Below are 20,588 nucleotides of genomic sequence, written 5' to 3'. Positions count from 1 at the left end.
ACCACGAGATCTCAGAAAACCCGAGCAATTCCCGAGCAGCCTGTAGCAGTAGCCAGCAAAACTGCATACGACAATGTTGTTAGCATGTTCTAGTCGAGGCCAGAAATGCAAATACCAGGCTGCGTTGTGAGGTTGCGGAGATATTCAGCTTTTTCTCAGATTTCATGGTCCGTAATATTTTGTGGTTGACTGTACAAAGTTTCAGAGAAGCCAACCACTTTCCAGGGACCAAAATGTTCCCCTAGGGGCTCTGGTGAATAGTTGCCCTTTATAAATATCCCTAAATGATTTTTGCCAGAAGGCCTGGAGGGTTGCCTTGCTGCAGTGGAACCCATTCTCCACATTATGAGGCCGACACAACTTTAGCTTTGTGTGAAGACACACCTTATGAATTGCTTCTGCCCTCATGTGTCAACTTAAAATTAGGGGTGTGTGAAACGAATATCTACTATTTGATATATTTGGTGCAGAGACCCTCGCAGTGCCGCATTTCACGTGCGCTGCGGAGCCCCTTGGGCTTGATGCCACGCAAAAGGAGCGCCAAGCGCGCCATAGATGGGCCGCCGGTACATGGATTTTGTCTCTGCACGCGCTTCTGCCTTATTGCATGCGCTCCCCGATGTCGGCCCGATGAGGGAATGGAACGCAGAATGGCAACTTGTCAGCCGGGGCCATTTCTGTTGGTACAAAATTCGTCCTAGTTGATAGGAACGATCGAAATGGTACCGCGACACGTACAGAAGGACCAACAACAAAAGCAGCGCGCATTTCGGACAGCGCGACAGCATGTGAAAATCGGTCCGATTAGCCGCGAGAAGGCATGTGGATCGTGTTGCAATACGCGTGATCGTGCGATGAGCGACCTGTACAACCAGATTAATGGCAAGCATTCCATGACGGCTTGTGGGCCGTTACCACAGCGGCCAGTTGTGAATTTTAATCACGGCCACACCGTGCCACATGGCTTTGGCCATTAGGCCTAATCTTGGGCATCGGTGACTAAAGTTGCAGTTTGGTGTCGAATCGACGCAGGTCTATTCGCAGCAGCTGCATAACACTCGAAAATCCGACAAACCGCATCAGCAAACGAGTGTTCAGCATGACAACAATGTTGCTCACGGCTGCCATATTTGTGACACACGGTATGGCAGCCTTTTGTACTCGACGCCGTTCTTAAATCTACATCGGTCACTTTTTGTTGCTTCGAGCAACCAGTCACAAGACTAGCTTTTGATTTACATGGTGGGCGTGAAAGTATGATGTCACTAGTTCGGTGACCGCCCGGTTGCATTCATGTGCGTGGACGGCGGATTGACGAGTAAAGGGGGAGGGGGCATTGCGCGAACTGCCCGTGACCCTCTCGATTTGAAAATCTTTGACAGGTGGCAAATCAACCTGAACATGACAATGAAAAGGCACCTGCTCTAATGTCAGCACCGACCACGGTCGAACTGTTCAGCACCATTGATAGCTACACGTGAAGCGGTGATTGAGTGACATGATAGGCGGTTCGCGCTTTCGTCTGTTGCGCAGATTGCTTTACAATAATCTACCTGCCGTTAAGATTGGAAAGCCCTTCTGTATTTTGAAGGAAAACTGGAAAGCAAAACTTTGTATGCAGTAAAAGATTGCCATAGTACACAGGTTCACTGTTGAACTAAGAGCCCGATTGGTCTTCAGTACAACATAACATCACTAATTGCTTAGCTTCAGAGGTAAAAAATCACTTCATTGTATTCAATAAAAAGGTATTTTGACACCTTTATAGTAGAACTGAGTTGTAATCAGTGCTGGTATACTAACTTGAAGTTTCCTTTAATAAAAGTATACTGTACTGTGTATCTTAGTATTTATGTACCCAAATTACTGATAGGTTGCTACATTCTTGTCATGCAATGCTGGGAGACTCCCGAGCAGGTGCATCACCGTGTTGTTTTGCCAAAATTGTATTCGATTCGAAATCTATTATTTAGGTGTTTGCACACCCCTACTTAATATATATTAAAAACCACACTGGCCCCATTTAAAGCAAACTCCTGTTTAGGGCAAAACATTTCTCATTCTTATGGAGGTTCTTCTCCATTTATATAGAAGTAGCAGGGGTGCCACAGCTGTTTGACACATTAAAGTGAAATGTCCACGGGGAGTGCTAGCCAGGATCTTTGAGACTGGTTCAGAAATGACCTACCTTTTGTGCAGGACATTTGAGTGCCCCCAGATAGGTCTTGCAGCCACTAAAACCGCCGAAATTGCAGTGCTCATGCACGGCTGATGTCGTCATGTCATGTAGCTTTTTGCAACATGTCTTCCAAGCTTCATGATCCCCGCTAAATCACTTCCAAAAATGCTCTGCTGTTGGTGAATTCCCTGAGCAAGCAGTTTCACTTATTTCAGGGCTCTAGAGTGAACGACTGGCTGGATAGCGAAGATTAGCTTTCCGATGTTATTTTGCAGCAAGTATGTCATCAGGGTAGCAAGACTTCTTAGCTCAGGGGAACATCTGCAGAGTGCAACAATATCATGTGCTGTGCGGGTCCCCCCCCCCCCCCCCCTCTCTGCAAGTTCCTAACGCATTCCTGCCTCTTGCTTGCTTAGGAGAAGGAGCGGCTACAAGCAGAGTTTCCCGTGCTCTCCTTGATTGGACCATGGCTGCGCAGTCAGCTTTATGAAGTTCAGGTAGGCATCATTGCACATTTCGCACACTCCCGCTTAATGGGGGCACCCGTGGTAAACTGAGATATTAACTAGCCACTGTTGGTACTGCTTGCCATATTGCACGAGTCTTGTTTGCAATGTGTCTCCAGTGCTCTAGTCATAACGGCAACACTTCCTGTCGTCAGTCAGTGCTATTTTTGTTGATAGTAGTTGGTGACAACATCGTTGGCCAATTCTTCAACAGAGACGATTCAAACCTCATTTATTCATATTTTTAGATGACTTGAGCCAGTTATTATCTTGCTATGCTGTCTACAAGACCATGTGTAAAACAGTTTGTTAATTTGAGCTGGTTCTGGTCATGGAAGAAAGAAGAAAGCGTGGAGGGATCGTCACATGATAATCTTGAAGCCTAGCCAAAAGTACAAAAAGGATTAATTATGGAAGCAGCACCCAAGTGCATGATAGCAAGCGGTCGTTTCTAGTCGCTGTGCGGGGTTGTTTGCTGCGCTGCTCGCAAGTTGTAATGTTAAGCTTTGAAGCTAGTGCTGCTGTCGAAAGGGCAACAATGTTTCTAGGTAATAAGGACAAGAACTAAAAGCATCAAATGTGTTGAGCGGAAAGTGAATAACCCAGGCTGGAGAAAGCAGTGGCAACTACAGCAGCCAGCGGCACTCAAATCTACCATAAGCCAAGCCACCTACAGCATGCTTTTCCCAGGATTCAAAGCATGATATGCGCATTTGGCAAGTGAAAGCTGGGAGAAAGGGAGAGAAGAGCATCAGGGGGAGGTTGCCTTGCAAAGGCTGGATGCCTGATGTCATGCTTCCTCCTAAATTTTCTTTCCTCCACAGTTGCGGTAAAATTGGCACTGGGGGGACATAAATTAATTCTAATGGTCCTCATAAACTTGTGTGCTCAAGCTTGTGGGTGCACCTGGTTTCGTCCGGAAATCAGATAGCCCTTAATGTTTCAAGAGGACAAAAGTTTATTTTCGATGCATTCATTTTCTCGAAAATAGAGTTTTATCATTTCCGGTATTCGGGTAAACTCAGGTGGACTGGGTGTTTTGCCGGAGGGGCGGAGGTGTAAACGTGAGTGGCCTGCATGATGCAGCCACCCGGTGGTGCAGAGCTCAGTCACAGAAACACAGCTAATATTGCGGTAACCAAGTGTATTTCACTTTGCTCCTGGTGTAAATTTTCGGCAGCAACACAATTACGCCACTGCAAAAAATTTACACCAGCAGCGAAGTATAATGCACTAGGTTACTGCAATATTAGCTCTGTGTTTGTCTGACTGAGCTCTGCGCCACCAGGTGGCTGCACCATGCTGGCCACTCACGTTGGATGTCCTCCTTGTCATTGTTTTCAAGCATCTCTTTCTTTAAGTTTGAGTCGACAGGATTTGTACAGTATGTCCGATCAGTGCTTTCACCGACACAATGACTTGCCCGATCCTCGAGTGCTGCGTCTCGATGACTGCAGTGCCACCTGGAACGCGAGCACTGCCTGGAGGCCCACGAGACGGCGCTGGCACTGTGCCGGGAGCGGGGCCTTGCCCAGGCAGCTTACTTTGTGGCACGCGACCTGTCCTTCCTGCGGGAACAGGCCCCTGCACTGGCTGCCGAGCTGGCGCGGCTGCGTGCTCCCACCCGGACGTTCACCTGGCAGACACATGTGTGGAGGCCCTCCCAGTGGCAGGTTGGTTGCTCTGCCTTAGCTTTGCTTGTTTAACTGCTGGTAGGCTGTGCTCCAATACTTGTCGTAGATGGCTAAATAGACGGCTAAGCAAACAGTGGCCATTTTAACTATCGTTCCCATGCTGTCGAAAACGGCAGAATAAGAGAGAGCTTCTTGAAGACAAGATGGAAGTCAAAAATGATGCCGGTTACTTCACTGCCTCAACAAGATGGCAGCTGAGCAGAAGGCTTGGAAACTCGACGAGAAGTTCGTCTACTCACCAGAAAACATAATCACGCCTTCTTATGTGCTTAATGTGAGCTTCGTTGTGTTTTTCATAGGTTCACACACGCGCAAAGTGTTAAAATACAGTGATGTGTACTTTTCTTAGCTTTTTCTTTTCAACGTGAGGTGGCCGCACATCGCAGAGACATCTTCCAGACGGTTCTATATGCGTTCCACCACTTGGGCTTGAAGCTGTCTTGTTGACTGTCAACGTAGACTGTCTCTTAACGCTGGCCAGAATTAGAACTCACCCTCAGTGTTCCTAATCTCTGCTTGCTGAAGGAAGCACATGTAGTAATAATGAGGGACTTGGCTGTTTGTCAACGTTGGAACACATGCTGAAGGAAACGCGAAGTGGCCAGGACACTATATAGGCTCATCCCTCCTTGTCATTTTGATGTCTGCTGATCTCCGTCACTGAAATTCCAGAATGTATTGCCAGAATTATACAGTCAAACCTCGATATAGTGAACACAAATATAACATTATTGGATACAGTGAAGTAAATTATGTAAAATATTTCTTGCTAATAGTAGCATTTAATGAATCCATGCTTATAATGAATTTTGGATATAAGAAAGGTATTTTGTGTCGGTTGATACTCTGTTATCAGGTTCGACTGTAAAAGAGACAAAGAAAAAAATTGCACTGCCTGGCCACCAAGATTCAAACTCCAGACTCACAAAGTGGAGTCGGATTCTGCAGCTTGCGCAAGAGATACGATTACGATTGAAAATTCCCAAGTGCCCCAATGTGATATCAGTATTATCGTATTTATTCGATTATAAGGTGGTCATGATTATAAGGTGAGGGTGCAATTGGGGCGACTCAAGAAAAAAAATCTTGAGTATGCACACGAATATGAGACGATACAGCTGATGGATTGAGACTCGGCGGGGATCGCCTGAAATACTGAATTACTAACACTTCCAAAATGCAACATGGCGACCGGGAAATAGAGGGGAAGGGAGCTTCAACATACAAAGTGCGGGTTATATGCTAATTTTGCCTTTAGGTGTGGCTTTGCGGCAGAACGAATTTCTCCTTATAATGTGGCTTCACGGCACCACGGTGCGCGCTGCCGTAAAGCCACACTGTAAGGTGAAATTTGCGCTGCTGTGAAGCCACACCTAAAGGCAAGTTGACATATAAGGCTTCGAGGCTAAAAATTATGGGTAAATTAGTCGCCATATATTCGAATAAATACGGTAGTTTTGCACCATAAGCGTCTTCGTATGTGGGCCAGTGTCATGCCGCATTATTTGCCCATGTTTTTTGCCTGCCCATGTTTCACATTTGCTGTTAAATAAAACTTGTTTCAGATTTGTTATTTAACTGTACCCACAGTGAGGCAGGTTATTGAAAAGTACCCCGAATTTTGTGCGGCACCCATATTTCATTCTGAGGCACAACTGCAGGTGCGGCGTGTGGGTGGCCCCTCGGGCCCGGAGCCAACAACAGGGGACACCCTGTTGCTGGGTGAGCGTCCCACATACGTGGCTGAGAAGCAGAACACCCGGCTCACCTCGACACGGCTGCCCCTGTGGCGCTGGGGCAACTTCTGCCACCGGGTTTGGGCGCACACCTGCAATGCCATGTTCCTACTCGGGGTATGTGCCTTCCTCTGCTCATTTGATTTGCCAGTTTTTTTTTTTAAATTCATTTGCTTCGCACATTTCTTTAACTGTGTACTGACAGCAATAAACAGCAAAAGCCATTTACTTACCCCTTGTGCGTGTATGGTGGAACCCCGGTTATATGTGCCCCGATTTTGCGACATCCCGGGTTTTATGACAGATTAGGGCGGAGGGTACGCGCGTTGCGAGAGGCGAAGGAGAACTGGGAGAGGGCGTAGTGCCCTCTCTCGTGTCTACCCCTGCTCCCGATGCATCCGCAATGTGGGAACGCGACGCTATGAGTATGCGGGATAAGATGGACGCGTGTGCTCCCCACAGTGTATACGGCCGACAGCATTTTTGGTGCCCTTCCAAGCTCGCTGTCTTCGTTCAGTGCCAAGAATGCTGTTAGACACATTGATTGATGAGTGTCGCGAAAGTGAAACTTTCCGAAAGTGATGACTGGAGAATACCACCCTGGCGAGTATGGAAAGTGCAAAAGCATCTGCGAAGTTCAAGCTGATTAGCCACCGGAAAGCATGCGAATTGTATTGGTTACGCATGTTGACACACGCAAATTGGAGCTTTGTTTATGCACATCCTTTCATGTGTGTGTCATTGGGTTTCCGGTTTCGCGCGGGTCATTGTATCATGCCGGCATTGCTGGCTGCCACCTTGGTCGAGGACAATGCCACAGGCGCTGCCAGGCTTCTGCCTACATTCACGGATGAGCTGCGTAGGATCGTCAACATTTGGAGATTTGTCTGGGCAGGCGACACTCGAGAGACAGCTCTTGCTGCCTGGCTCAAAGAAAGTTTAGAAGAAATTGACCAACTTTTTTCAAAGTCTGTAAATAAAAAAAGAATGTCGTCGCATGCTGGCAGGCACAGATCGTGGTACACGGTATCCTAAATCTCTCCTATAAAGCGTGATTTGCACCTGCAATGCAGTATTCTTTGTGCATTTACTTTTTTGGCAGTTTTGGTTTCAGAGTCATGCAAAGTATCAGCCTGTAGGTTAAATTGGAGCTCCTTGCCGCTCTTTCGTACATTGTTACAGACACAATTTTTGTTCGTTGGATTATACGCCATTTTTCCGCGGTCTCGAGAAAGTCATAAATCAGGGCTTCACTGTACTTGCCAGCTTTTGCAATTTTATCATAAAATGTCTAATTTTTATAGGTCATTTACGATCGTCGCAGGGAGCTTTAGCCTGGGCCCACTCCTCCTCCTATTAAAATACATGTAAAACGCCAATATGCTTTTATGAGACAACTGCTGGACCGATTTAAATGAGATCTGTTGAATTTGGGAGAGAAAATTAAGTTCTAGCAACTCTAAAAAGCAGTTTTTATTGAAGACCTTGGAATTTTTACAAAAACTGCCCAGTATCAGTAATCTAAATAATCATATCAAATAATCTAAATATCAGTAAAAATAGAAGCACGAAGTTTACACTTCCGTAACTCTGCGCGAAAAACAGATATTGCAGTTCTGTAAACTGCATGTGTTAGAGCATCTCAAGTGGACAAGTGAGATGTCGTGAATTTACGGCTTACCTGAAAGTGTTGCAATGTTTGCGAGGGTTTTGCAAAAGTGCTGCTCATGAATAAGTGATATACTTCTGAGCGGCGTGCAATACATCGCTTTTCCTGTAGATCCTGATACCGTGGTGCAGTCCCCTGAGCTTGCGCAGCCTGGTGCTTCCCCGTCCGTTCATGTCAGATTTCGAGGTCAACCAGGAAGACGTGAGTTTTTACATTCTTTGGTGCTGAAGTGAATCCTGGCTGGTGGTCAGTACCAATAGACTTTTCCAATGAGAGCTCTCGAGTGATCACTGCTGGACATCTGTGGGACCATGCGAGCAACTGCTGAAAAGCATGAAACAGAGCAGCAACATGTCCCTTTCATACTCACGTGCAGCAGTCAGTCGGTAGAAAAGCATTCCTTTGCCTCCATATACTGGAAATATCTGCAGTCATACCTCGTTATAATGAAATAGGCTATAACAAAGTGATCGATATAATGAAGCGATTCCCTTTGAAATTCATATTGAGACCCATGCATACGGTCTCGTTTTGACGAAGCAAGAAGTTTCAAGAAGTGGATAGAGTTGAGCATTATGGGGTCTCAAATGCACTTGGTAACAAAGGCAACGACTACATCATAGAGCAAACACAGAACAGGTGTTCATTGCTCCTTTTTTGCAAGAATGCCATCTAGCTAAAATATATTCAAGGAACAGTTTTTCAATAAGAAACAAAGTTTGACTCGCTAAGCAAAGATACCAAGCAAATGTTAACCCATGCCTGACACTGGCACCTAACATTCGTGGGTGTGGTCAGGAAGTTCCTCTCACACCGTAATGTGGTGCTCGCATCTAGGGTGCGCAAAGGCACCCCACTCGCATTACTACACTCACGCTATCTCTCATCGCAGCGGCGTAACACCAATTCCCATTATCACGTGTGTCGTGTAGGGAAGCCAAATGTTCAAAGATAAAAGAGCCGTGTGGGGAAAACAATCATCGAGGGGACACAAGGCAGTCCAGTATTGCCTGCCGTGGTTGATTGGTGTTGTGCTACTGAGCTCGAGGTCGCAAGATCGATCTCGGCCATAGCAGCCGCTCTTAAATAGTGGTAAAATTGAAAAACGCTTGTGTAGTTAGATTTAGGTGCAAGTTAAAGAACACTAGGTGGTCAAAATTAATGCGGAGTCCCCCGTTATGCTGTACCTCATAATCAGATCATGATTCTGGCACGTAAAACACCAGAATTTCAGTCCAGTGCCCCCACATCGATGTAACCAACTTCAAACAAAATTCTCAATGTAATTAACCGTTTTACTTTTCATGACTTCATCTCCATAGAATGGCATTGCATTTTAAACCTCAATTTAACAAAGTTTGTTTACCCACGATTCTCAACATTGTGAAATTTCACCGCAAGTGGCTTTTCAAGCCGCCTTACCCTTGGACTTAAGGAAGGAAATGGGAAGGGCCTTACCCATTTGCACAGTTGTGTTGAGCGCTTGACCACAAGTTCAAGAATTTTCATGTGCACTTTTGCACACGCAGACTTCTCAAGTAGCATTCTTTTCTTGTATACATTTTAAGGAACCACAGCTGTTCATAATTAAGGTAGATGTCTGTGAAAGTTAGTGAATCATATTGGATAGCTTTTTAGCTAGACAGGGACACAAGAAAGGTTGCAGGACACAAGATGCTTCTTGCATCGTGCGTCTTTCTTTGCGTCATTATTTGTAAGTGCTAAGTAACTTCAGGTTACTTAGCACTTAGGTTAGAATCAATTCAGAGCCCTTTACTAGGGAGTCATTCGGGGCCCACATGTTGCTTCGAAATGTTGAGCCTGATCTGTGAAATCAAAGAAATCAGTCAGGCTGTCTTGCTGCTTTGCTCAGAACTTCTAGGTTCGTGCATTACTCAGTGTTGTGTGTGTATGTCCCAAGGAGGTTGCACTTCATATAAAGCCTCATTGCAAATTTTACTGCTGTAGCAGATTACATGCATGCTTAAAAAACCTTTGTCAGAGTTCTGTATGATTTATAAGTTTCAGTGAATCAGTCTACAACCATTTTATCAGTGTTATTCCTGATTTGTTTTGTGTTGCGTACACGAAGACATTTAACTTTTTTTTGGTGACCGGACTACAAACTGATTCAGTAGCTGTAGCTGTGTGTCAGCATCAGAAATGCACTCCAGCTGCTCTTCTATTAGAACAATTACTACAGGGGATCTTGTCTTTCTTAACATCGTGACAGTGTGATGTAAGTCCGTGCATTATAATTAGAGAAGTATTGAATTTTCAGTGCATGCATAGAGTGTGAAACAACTTAGAAAATATTCCGCTCGCATCTAATTTGTGTTCAGTTAAAAGAAAAAGTAATGCTGCTTGTCTTTACTTGAGCGCATTCTCGTGCGCTGGTAATCGGGAAGTGACTTCATGAAAGTCTCAGTCGCTTGAGGCCGGCTGCTACTGGCACAGGCTAACACGAATGCCCCGCTGCTCTGCAGGGGAGACTTCAGCCGCGCAAGTCGTCTTCTACGCAGACACTTTGCTCCCGACTACTGTCCCTTTGGAGGCACATCTCCAAGTCAAGAACAGACTTTGAATCTCAACCAGACTCTGGTGAGGGATTGTGTAGTGCCATGCAAATCAAAAAGAGAAAGGAAGGAGAGTAGCAAAGTTTTGACCTTTCGATTGCACGTGGAACATTACTGGGTGTTTTCATTTGTCTGAACGTGTTTTTGAAAAGGAGGCTGACATAGTCCTTGCCTCCCTCCCCATTAGAAAAGTCTTAATGATATATGTGCTGAACTTTGTGAAATTCATATATAGAGGGAAGTGGGAGGTGCATTAATTAAGGGAACATGACAATTTGCCTTCCCATTCCTCACAGCTGCCAATTCAATGACTAAATAGAAAGGGCCCATAAGTGTTGTGTCACTGCGAGAGTTGAAAGTGCTCTCCTGCCTTCTTCTGTGTATTGTTTACCGACTTTCATCTGATTTAGCACTCATTCAATGCCTTCCACTATTTTTTCCACATTTTGTAAATTCAGACCCTTCACGAAGCAGTTGCTTGCACATTTGCATTACAGAAGTACCCCGAAGAAGTTGGTCATGGATTTCATTGTCGTTTCCTTCGTTTCAAATTGGCACGTTGACGCTGGCTGGCAAAACCTTGCAGAAATTTTGACATGGATTTGCCTGAGAGCTGTTGCGTTGTTTTGCGTGTTCCACTTGCTCGTGGTTGAAGTACAACCGCTGACCCTTTACGTAAAGGCCACTTGAAAGAGCACGGCCTTGTGCCTCTTCAGCGGCGACATCTTTCCATTGGGTACCTACATGTATGTCAGAAAAACAGACTTCCATATGTCCCAAGGGATTGGCTGAGGGCCAGGTGTAGCGAGATATGAGGGGTGGCAGAGTAACAGCTTTATAAGCTGGCATGGCTGGAGTGAGCAAACCTGATGAAGTGGCAGTGGAATTCACACAGTGCAACAAAACTAAAAAAATGTAAGAAGCAAGCTGAGATGGTGCTGCAGCAGTAAACAAGCAGAAACACAGTAGCAATAAAGGCTTAGTTTCTTGCCATGTCGGGCCACGTCGGTACCATGTGGTGGAGGGAAAACTTCATACGTGAGCATGGTGGCTGTCCCACTCTCATCACCACGGTATGGTCTTGTTGAGTGGGGACGACAACGGCAGGGTGACCTGCTCAGCTCAGCCAAGTATGTACCGGCTGCGGCAATATGTGGACTGGAAGTTTCTAAGCTTCATTTCTGGCTTTGCTTAGGTACATTGTCAAGATAAATGGATACATGACATAGGCATATGGTATAAGCAGACGGGTCTTAGCATTGTGCTTAATGGCACCTGATGACATTCACTTAATGACACAACAGAGATGTGTAGGATTGTTGAAACTTTTCATATCCGGAGAAGTAAAGACTGCACTAGCCACCCCTCATAAACCCTTTCAGACAAAGAGTACACCTATCTCGATTGAAAGGGCGTAAGTCATGTTTCTTTTTTCTTTTTTTGTTTGTTTGTACCTCTTCCCCTCCACACACCTTGTATTTCTTGGCAGTATTGATCACTCACCTATTCTTTTTCTTGTTGTGTCCCATCTATCGCACAATTCGTGAATGTATATGGTATTTATAATGAACATAACATATTTGAACTGTCTGTGCTGTCTCTCTTAATTCAAAACATTTATGTGCAACTTGTGTGTGCTTTTTATACTTTGCAGTCACAATTCTGCTCACAATTCTGATTACGATTTTGTAGTACAGAAAATGCGCATCAGAATGCGATATTTCATCGCTGCAGACCACAAAACACGAAAAGCATGAATGCTACATACAAGCGGCTGACAGTTCTGGACACAACCAATGAAATCCTCTCGCAACTTGTTTATTGCTGCATAATGCTAGGTTAAATAACAGAAAGATGTGTGTCCCATTAAAGAGGTGTGCTATTGCTGTGGTGAAGTGTCGCAGTAGTCTGTACCCCAAGAGCAGCAGTGTCAGTGGCACCTTCTCTGCAGGCTTTGTGGGCAAAGGGCTGAGCCGGCAAGTGAACCGTGCCTGGAACTACCTTGTCAAGGGACTGGTGGGCACGGTCCTGCTGGTGCTGGTATTCCCCGTGCTCTCCTTGGTCGTCTGCTTGACATCACTCGTGGCGGCACTTCTGGCACCCCTCTGGTGAGCAGCGCTGTACAGTAGACTTCCGTTAATTCGACTCCGGTTAATTCAATTTTTCGAGTTATTCAATCCTAACCGAAGGTCCTGGCTGGTACCTATACATTCTGTGGCCCAAACGTCCATTATTTCGATCTCAAAATTGGCCTTCACTGAATAATTTGGACATAACTGGTCAGCTTTGCCGCAATACAGCCGTGCGATGCCGTGAAGCATACCAAGAATGGAAAGGGGCCATTGTCACGGGACACAGTACGCGGCGCGCACGCGCTGTATCCGGTCACAGTACGAGCACCTAGACGTCAAAGACGCATACTGGCACCCATTCAGAGCTTCTGTGATGTTGCTGTGGCGATTTGAGCCCTTGTTTCACCCGCCATGTGTGTCTCGTATATGGGACCCTTAATGGGGCTGGGTACGCATTCCTTAATTATACGCGCGCGCTCTCTCTTTACATTGCAAAGTGGAGCAAAAAATCCATGCAGAAACTCCACGGAGTTGTTTAAGTATGTGTAAGCATTGTGCCACTTACTCATCTCCATGCAGCCTGGTCTCATTATCAATCTTATCAAACTTGATCCAACCAGTATAAACACTTATAAACCCTTATCAGTCATTGTCAACCTTATTGGACTAGATCCAACCCGTATCAACCCTTATTGGTTGTTATCAACCTTATCGCAATCGTCCAATCCTTATCAACATTTATCTGTCCTTATCAACCTTATTACACTACTCTTATCAACCCTGATCGGTTCTTATTGATCTTATCAGAATTGCTTCAATCATTATAAGCACTTATCACTCTTTAGCACCTTATCCATTCCGGATCTAACCATTATCAACCGAGACCCATATAACCCTTCATCACTCCTTATCCTTATTAATGGTTGCTTATCTGTCAGTGTTGTGTGACATGAAGTGCTTGAGCCCTCAGAGATAGGTGGCATTTCGGTCTGTGAAGGAACACCCTAATGGAAGGCGCATCCTGCGATCACCGAAATGCATCTAGGATGTGGTGTGTTTGCCATTAAGTTTTCGCAAAGTTGGAATTTTCTTGATGTCTATGATGCTCCAAGTCAGCTCTACATGTGGTCCTAGAGATAGCTTTTATTCCACCATCGCCAAATCTTTCAGTGAAGCCTTCATAGAAACTGTTCGTCCTTTGACATTTATTTTGTACCGCTGGTACAAAGTGTTCATATGGTTCAGATATAATCACCTTCTGCAAGCGTAGGTGTTTAGCCTAGTGGGTAAGACACTCGGCTTCTGAGCGTGGGGTCGTAGGTTTGAAGCTTACCACTGCCAACGTGTTTTCTTTCGAATTTATTTTGTTTTATACATTCATTTCTTTATAGTGATTCGTCTTACGTGATGCACGGACAGGTTTGGTAGGCCTAGAAATATTTACTCATTTAAAAGCATCTGTGTTTTGGGAAAGCTAGTGAAAAGGAATGTGGTAAGTTGGAAAAAACTCAGAAAGTCAACGGGACGTTTAAAGTAAACAAAAGAACAGGGGCCTGTGTAAAACTCTGAAAGCCTGCCATTCAACGTACTAGGCACGTCCGTGTACTTAGATTTAGGTGCACATTAAAGAACCCAAGGTGGTCAAAATTCATCCGGAGTCCCTCACTACGCCTTGCCTCATAATCAGATCGTGGTTTTGGCACATAAAACCCCATAATTTAATTTAACTTAAGTTTATTAGGCGTCTCAGTGCTTGTACTGTAACTGGAGATGGCGCTTGTACGTGTGTAAATTAAGGAACATGTGCTATGTCTCGCAACATTTGCACCGTTCCCCCGCGTAGCATGTTTCGCCGCGTAACACGGCTATATTACGGCGAAGCTAACTTTAAAGGCAGATATTGCCGAGTGAGTGAACAGTGTGTTTCGGCATTTCTTCTGTATTTTGTTTAATTCTACCCACCGGATAATTCAACCAGTTTTGTCGTTCCGGTCAGGATCGAATTGACGGAAGCTGCCTGTATTTTTATTCCGGTGGCAACACCATATCTGATGAACAGGGGCTTCAAAACTGTACTAGCCAGATGCTGTCATGCTGCAGTGATGCCACCTTACCTGAGCTAGGTCGTTATGTTCTCTATCTGCAGGATGCCGTGTGTCATGCTCGCCTTCCACCTGCTGATGGTGCTTGCCTATGACTTCGACTCACCAAGTGCGTTCTCCCAGCTACGTTTAAAGACTTTCTTTGTGCCAGTTGTTTAACTGGTCATTTGGCAAAATGTCTTTACAAGGTGATCTGCCGTGTGGTGTGGGGATGTGGATGACATAACATGCATAAGGATGATGCAACTTGTGCTTGCCGGAGAGAGATTGATAAGCTTTGTCTACGTCGTACTTGCTGTAGCTTTTTGTGATAGAATGTAGTTTTTTTTTTTTTGACACTCACTATGTGAGGGGGCCTGTCATAATAGCGTATACACTATTTCGACGGTCCCCCCTCACCATACAATAGTGAAATTTTACGGTGAGGGGGGCCCCTTTTTTTTTCTGTCGCATGTTATGTGCAAAGTGTTGCTAGTTAGCGGATCCCAGGGGGTGCTCGTCTGACTGGGACAGTAACAACGCATCATTATTCATTGGTCTGCAGCAGCTGAAGCAGCATCTACCTAAGGCCCCACCCCCCTTTCCCCTGGGCTACGCAACGGCTCGCTTCGCTATCTTGGCAAGAGCCTTCCATGTCAGGTCTGTTCATGAAGTATGGGACAAAAGAACAAGTACAGCGGAAGTCAAACGAGAAAAAACATAATGCAGTAACTTAAAAAAAAAATTTCCGCAATGCGATTCGACCCCAGCACCCCAGAATCCCGAGCCTGACACTTTTCTGCGGCATCATAAAACCAGACAGAGATGTGCTATTACACAGGTTCTTGATCGGCTGCTATTACCCGTCAATATAGTGGGATGACTATAGTGAAAGGATCCCTCACTATAGTAAGTTACTTCTTTTTACTACGTTTAGGCATTTTAGTCTCGGCATAAGCTCAACAATGCTCTTACCGAAGCAGTTTGTGTCCACGGTGCTTTCTTTCATCCCTTGGGCATGTTGATGACCATTCACCATGCCACATAATTCGTCACCATGGTGGCAACATAGTGGATATGGCAAAACCATTTCTTTTTACTCATTTCTCAGGTTGAGTCACACGTGTGAACGTATTTCTGTAGCTTAATGAAGTCCTGCCGATTTCACTAAAAAAACTTCAACTTAACTGTTCAACAGCACAACTGTCAAACACTTAGCACATGCCTATGAGTGATGCAAGTGTTTAAGGCAAGAAAGTGGCTTGATAAGGATGCCTAATTCATGCTTGCCTGATGGTGAGGCAGAAACAGTCTCGCTACTTAGGGGCATTTGCTTAGGGCATGGCAGTTGTACTCTTCAGCTGCTCAGTTGATTGCTGCTGATTTGTTCAGTTATAGAAATTGGCAGTGTGAACTTTTTGAATATCCGGGAACATTTATGAACTGGATGATGAGCTTCAAGCCTTGTATCGGGATAAATCGTCTGGCTCTCTCGGTTAAAAAGTTTGCCTATGCATAATTGAAAAAAATACAGAACATTGCAAATTGAACTTGAATAATTACTTGTCTAATTACTACCTTGAGTCGTTTTAAAATGTATGCCTCTATGGTAAAAGCACCAAGGAAATTGTTTAATTATTGCAAATTTTTATTTATTTTATTTTTTGGGGGAAATTCTGAACACATTTTTTTGAAGGACCCCATATATGAACGTCCATGAGGAGCCAACTGCCATACAGCAGTAGCCGTGTCTCAAAGCAAACACCTGCACACATTTTGGGCCACTTCAGTACAGTGTTCACGGGTTCACAGAATTACCATTCAAGCACCGTGAATTCCATAAAAAGCTCAGGTTTTTCTTTCTGCCCCTCGATGAAGGTGTGCACACTGACTTCCAGCAATTGCCTCCTTCTGTCACCTGAAATAGCATTTACATTTTTGTGGGTAAATGTTTTGTCTAGTACACCTCTTATCTTGCGCCATACTACGTTGACTGACTTGTGTGATTGTTACTGGCACCGCCGTTCAATTTTAGTTTGTATAGTTTTCGTTGTATTTTTAGTTTATCTTGTAATGTACCTCTATTCCAATAATGCCCTCTGGGCACCTATAGTGACCTTAACAAATAAACGCATAAAAATTTTGTGTACAGTGCACTTCGTATCTGGTTTGTAAAACAAAAGGGAAATTCCATCTTGATATTTGTGCAAACTCTTATTATTGGTTGAGCAATGCTGTTTTAGCTGCTCACACTGATTGCAATGCTGTACTGACATACACATAGAGCAGAGGTCTCAGACGCACAGCCCACAATGTGCTGCCTGTGAGGCCCCCCGAACTTGACTGCCACGTAAAGCACGAGATGTTATCACCTTTGGGCTTGCCTCAGTGTGTGTGCCTCAGTGCAATGAACTGCACCCACTGAATGCAGTAAGAGAGCAACTCACCATTGGTGATGGTGCAGGCCCTGAGCGCAACCGCATCTGTGTGCTGGGTGAGGCCATCCTCTGGCAAGGGCTGGTGCTGGGTCTCCTTCAGCCAATCGCAGCGGCCGTCATAGCCCTGGTGCTGTGTCCCATAGCAGCTGGCTTCATTCTTTTGGGTGAGCCCCGTTACATGTTGCGACTCTGTTGTGCTTCATGTCATCCTCTCCTCAAACGTGACAGAGCTTTAGCTTGTGCGTATACGCTTTACAGAATACCAGGTCACCGGAGACATTTACGCAGGCAGCCTTATCGGCGGTGACATTTTGTGGTGCAGTCTTTATTTATGGACGACACGGAGCTAATATTGCAGTGACCTTCCATATGCTGCTTAGTTGCTGTTGTAAAGCATTCGATAGTGACGTAATCGATTACATTCATTCTTTTAAAAATTTTGTTTCACGAGGACACTGACATGTAACACAAACGTTTCAAGCGCATTGTGTAGTTGGACAGAGTATCGCAACATGTCACTACCAGCATTGCTTCTGCTATCCATGGCCCGCAACCCGGTATTTTGTAACAAGTACTACTTTATGGGCAAGCTAAAGCTCTCTATTGTCAATGAACAAGGCTTTGATAGGGGAGCTGAAGTGTCCGTTTTTGTTGCCTTTTGTGTGTTAAGCGTTGCTATTTTTTTTTTTTACCATTATTTGCCATGACAAGCTGAGATATTGTCAAACTGTCAATTTCACCGCTTGTTCACTATGATTATGGCTACTTTTTCGTGTTTCAGACAAATAAAGCTTGCCCTATCAGTTTCAAATATTGGTCATAGAGGGTACGAATAAGCTGTGTCAATAGAGTAACTGAGAATAACAATTTTTAGCGATGCAGAGTTGCATTATGTGACAGTCTCCCAGCATGTCATTGGAGGTGAATGTGACTTGCACATATAGCATGCAGAAAAGATGAGTGGTGGCTATATATGTACCACAGTGACAGTAAGTTGCATTTTCGCTCTCGTGTTAGACAACACCAATTTTGAAACAAACAGCATGCTAAAAGGTGCCCATAGGTAAAGCCTAGCCACTGTATGAATCAAACATGCGTATGCAAGAGGCTGTAGCTGTGATATTTTATCAGTGAGTAGCACTTGTACTGCTTTACCCTTTTTTTTTGTTATCTCAGGTTTCAACCAGGTTTCAGTGTCCCAGGCTTAGTCAATTTGTCATCATAATTATATCTTTTCTATACTCGCAGGCTGGGGCAGTGAAGGTAAAGCTACACAGGAGCTTAGGATTCTGCGTGCGTGGTAGGGCACCAAGCAGTCCGGCAAAGCGCTTTCGATTTCTGAGAACAGATACTGAATCTAGCTTCCATGTGGGACAGCTTCTTATTCACTCATATGCTAAAAAGAAAAGCAGAGAAATAAGTCAAATTTAGCACTCAGTTGGTGTTTTGTCTTTGCGTATTTTGGTACTCGGTGTCCCTGAATGACAGCTGCGAGTGCTTTGCTGTACAACTAGGTTGTTGTGGGTGCTGCGGTGCAGTTGCGGTGCTTCGATGGGGAGCGGTGCGATGTTGGGATGCGCTGCTGTTTCATGGTGTGATCAAGCGCCGAGCGCGCGTGCCTGTGGGTGACAGCTGGATGGTGACCCGTGTGGCAGGACCTGGACTTTCACAGGACCACCTTTACCAGGTGCCCTTTTCATAGCTGCCAACCTTCGCAACTTTTTTTTTTTTAATGGCCAACCTTCTTTAAGAGTATTGTATCAGCACCAATAATTTTATTATTTTTGTTTTACGTCTAGATTAGGGCAAATCTGATTTGATAAGAATACAAATTAAGTACCTGGCCGACTTTCAGAACCTGATTTTTCGGAGCTGCTCAATTGCTCGGACCTAGCAGCAGCAGTGCCACTCATTCACAATAAATGTGCAACGGTAGCCGAAACTTTGGTCACCATTATTTGGATGCTCAGTGAATAAAACTTCATGATGAACATTTCTGGTTGCCTGTGGTGCAGCTTATTCATTCTTGCTGCAGAAAAAAGTGCCTGTTCACATCTTCCATGCAGAACAAAATCTGTGACCTTTTTTTTTAATTAACTGTCAACATATAAGTAATGAAACACTTTTTAGTATGTTTTACGAAATTTTAATATTTTTTTTTGCATTTGATTGTAGTATTTAAATGTTTTTAAGACTTGGGGGTCTGTCTTGTGCATCTGTTGCCATATGAAATGCACCCTATATTGCTTGCACTGGTAGCTTACTACTCTGATCTTCTGCACCTTATGTGGCTATGAAAAGCTTGTCATAATTATGGAGGTTATTTGTTGCCCAGTTTTGCACGCACGTGAAATCATAGCATTGAGAATATTCCTGGCACCTTTGCACTTACCGGTATGTCAGCGTGGATTTGAGATGCAGCCGTTTGATAGGTTATGCTTGCGTCAACTGACTCCCTCGTACATTCATGCAGATAAGCCCAGATCAAGCCCTAGCAGCGTTCTTGGCCAAAGTTGAATTGGAACAGCTCTCCATCTACGGGCAACAGACAGAACAGCAAATATTGGAGCCTCTCAAGGCCTATGAGTGAGTTATGCTGGTGATGATGTATTGTGCTCTTTTTTTAATTTTTTTTAGTTGGATTTTGTTACAGTTACGAGTCCTCATTTGCCTGCTGTAACTGCAAAAAGCTATACCATTTGTCTCTCTCTTTTTTTTTTTTTTTGACCATACATAAGTTTTAAAAATCACCTGTGGCAAATAGCACAATTCTAGTCCCCGAGCTAGATTTCTTGAAGAGGCGGACATTACTAGCACGAGAATCAAAGTGCATAGCGATATAATTTACAGAATTTTAATATAAAGTTTAACTAATTACTCTATGGCACATATTGTGATTTACAAATTGCAGCCAGTGAGTTTATGAGGCATATCTAGTTGAAATGAATTCTGAAGATGGCGCTGGTTTCAAGATATGCACTAACAGCCATCAAACTTGCAGTTAAAATGAACTGTTGTTCAACTTAATTTTTAACAAAGCACTGTTTTATGCATCAAAGCCCAAATGTAACTGGAACGCCAGTGTATTTCGTTGCACACTTTGGGAATGAAACGCTCTAAACTGTTGGCATCCTGGAGATTCAAGTGCACACATCATGCAAACTCACCAGCTGCAATTCTTAAATTGCAATATGTGCTGTAAAGTAATTTGTTAGAAACTTCAGTAAAATTCGATGTTATGGCCACGCGAAGCGCGCTGGTTGATGTAATTGCTATGTGTTCTGTGCGCGCTATCGAGGTGCCGGGTTCTTCTCGTGATCGAGTACCCGAGCGCCGTGCGAGAAGGACGGAGCAGCAACACAAGCGGCGGCAGGCCGACCGTGATTCCGCCGACCCCGAATTCGTCACATCTGCAGATCGCTGTCAAGATACGGCGTGTGCTGCTGCACAAACTAGGCAGTTTCTACCACCCCCCCCCCCCCTCCCTCCCGCGCTGCCTTCCCGCTTTCCTCCCTCGTGCGCGATTCGGCTCACCGTCGGACGCTTTCACTCGCACATACAGCGTATGGCGCGCGGGGACGATGTTATCGCCCTTGGACTTTAAACGGAACATCGTGGCAACCACGACAGCAGAAAT

The 20,588-nt window shown here is 44.7% G+C and overlaps 1 protein-coding gene across 2 annotated transcripts in view; it reads left to right on the top strand.

The window, feature by feature from the left end:
• LOC119452861 (uncharacterized) overlaps positions 1 to 20,588 on the top strand; it is a 60,058-nt gene that overhangs the window by 20,755 nt on the left and 18,715 nt on the right. For both annotated transcript variants that reach the window (XM_037714810.2, XM_049667349.1), the window contains 10 exons: positions 2,596 to 2,676; positions 4,143 to 4,358; positions 6,041 to 6,232; positions 7,896 to 7,985; positions 10,271 to 10,385; positions 12,312 to 12,468; positions 14,579 to 14,643; positions 16,978 to 17,115; positions 18,490 to 18,638; positions 19,425 to 19,537. In XM_037714810.2, coding sequence (XP_037570738.1) covers positions 2,596 to 2,676; positions 4,143 to 4,358; positions 6,041 to 6,232; positions 7,896 to 7,985; positions 10,271 to 10,385; positions 12,312 to 12,468; positions 14,579 to 14,643; positions 16,978 to 17,115; positions 18,490 to 18,638; positions 19,425 to 19,537 — 1,316 coding nt within the window. The remainder of the gene's footprint in view (positions 1 to 2,595; positions 2,677 to 4,142; positions 4,359 to 6,040; positions 6,233 to 7,895; positions 7,986 to 10,270; positions 10,386 to 12,311; positions 12,469 to 14,578; positions 14,644 to 16,977; positions 17,116 to 18,489; positions 18,639 to 19,424; positions 19,538 to 20,588) is intronic.

This window comes from Dermacentor silvarum, chromosome 5, assembly GCF_013339745.2.
Source record: "Dermacentor silvarum isolate Dsil-2018 chromosome 5, BIME_Dsil_1.4, whole genome shotgun sequence".
Classification (NCBI taxonomy): domain Eukaryota; kingdom Metazoa; phylum Arthropoda; class Arachnida; order Ixodida; family Ixodidae; genus Dermacentor; species Dermacentor silvarum.
Note: the sequence above shows the minus strand (reverse complement) of the source record. Positions and strands in the feature narration are given on the sequence as shown.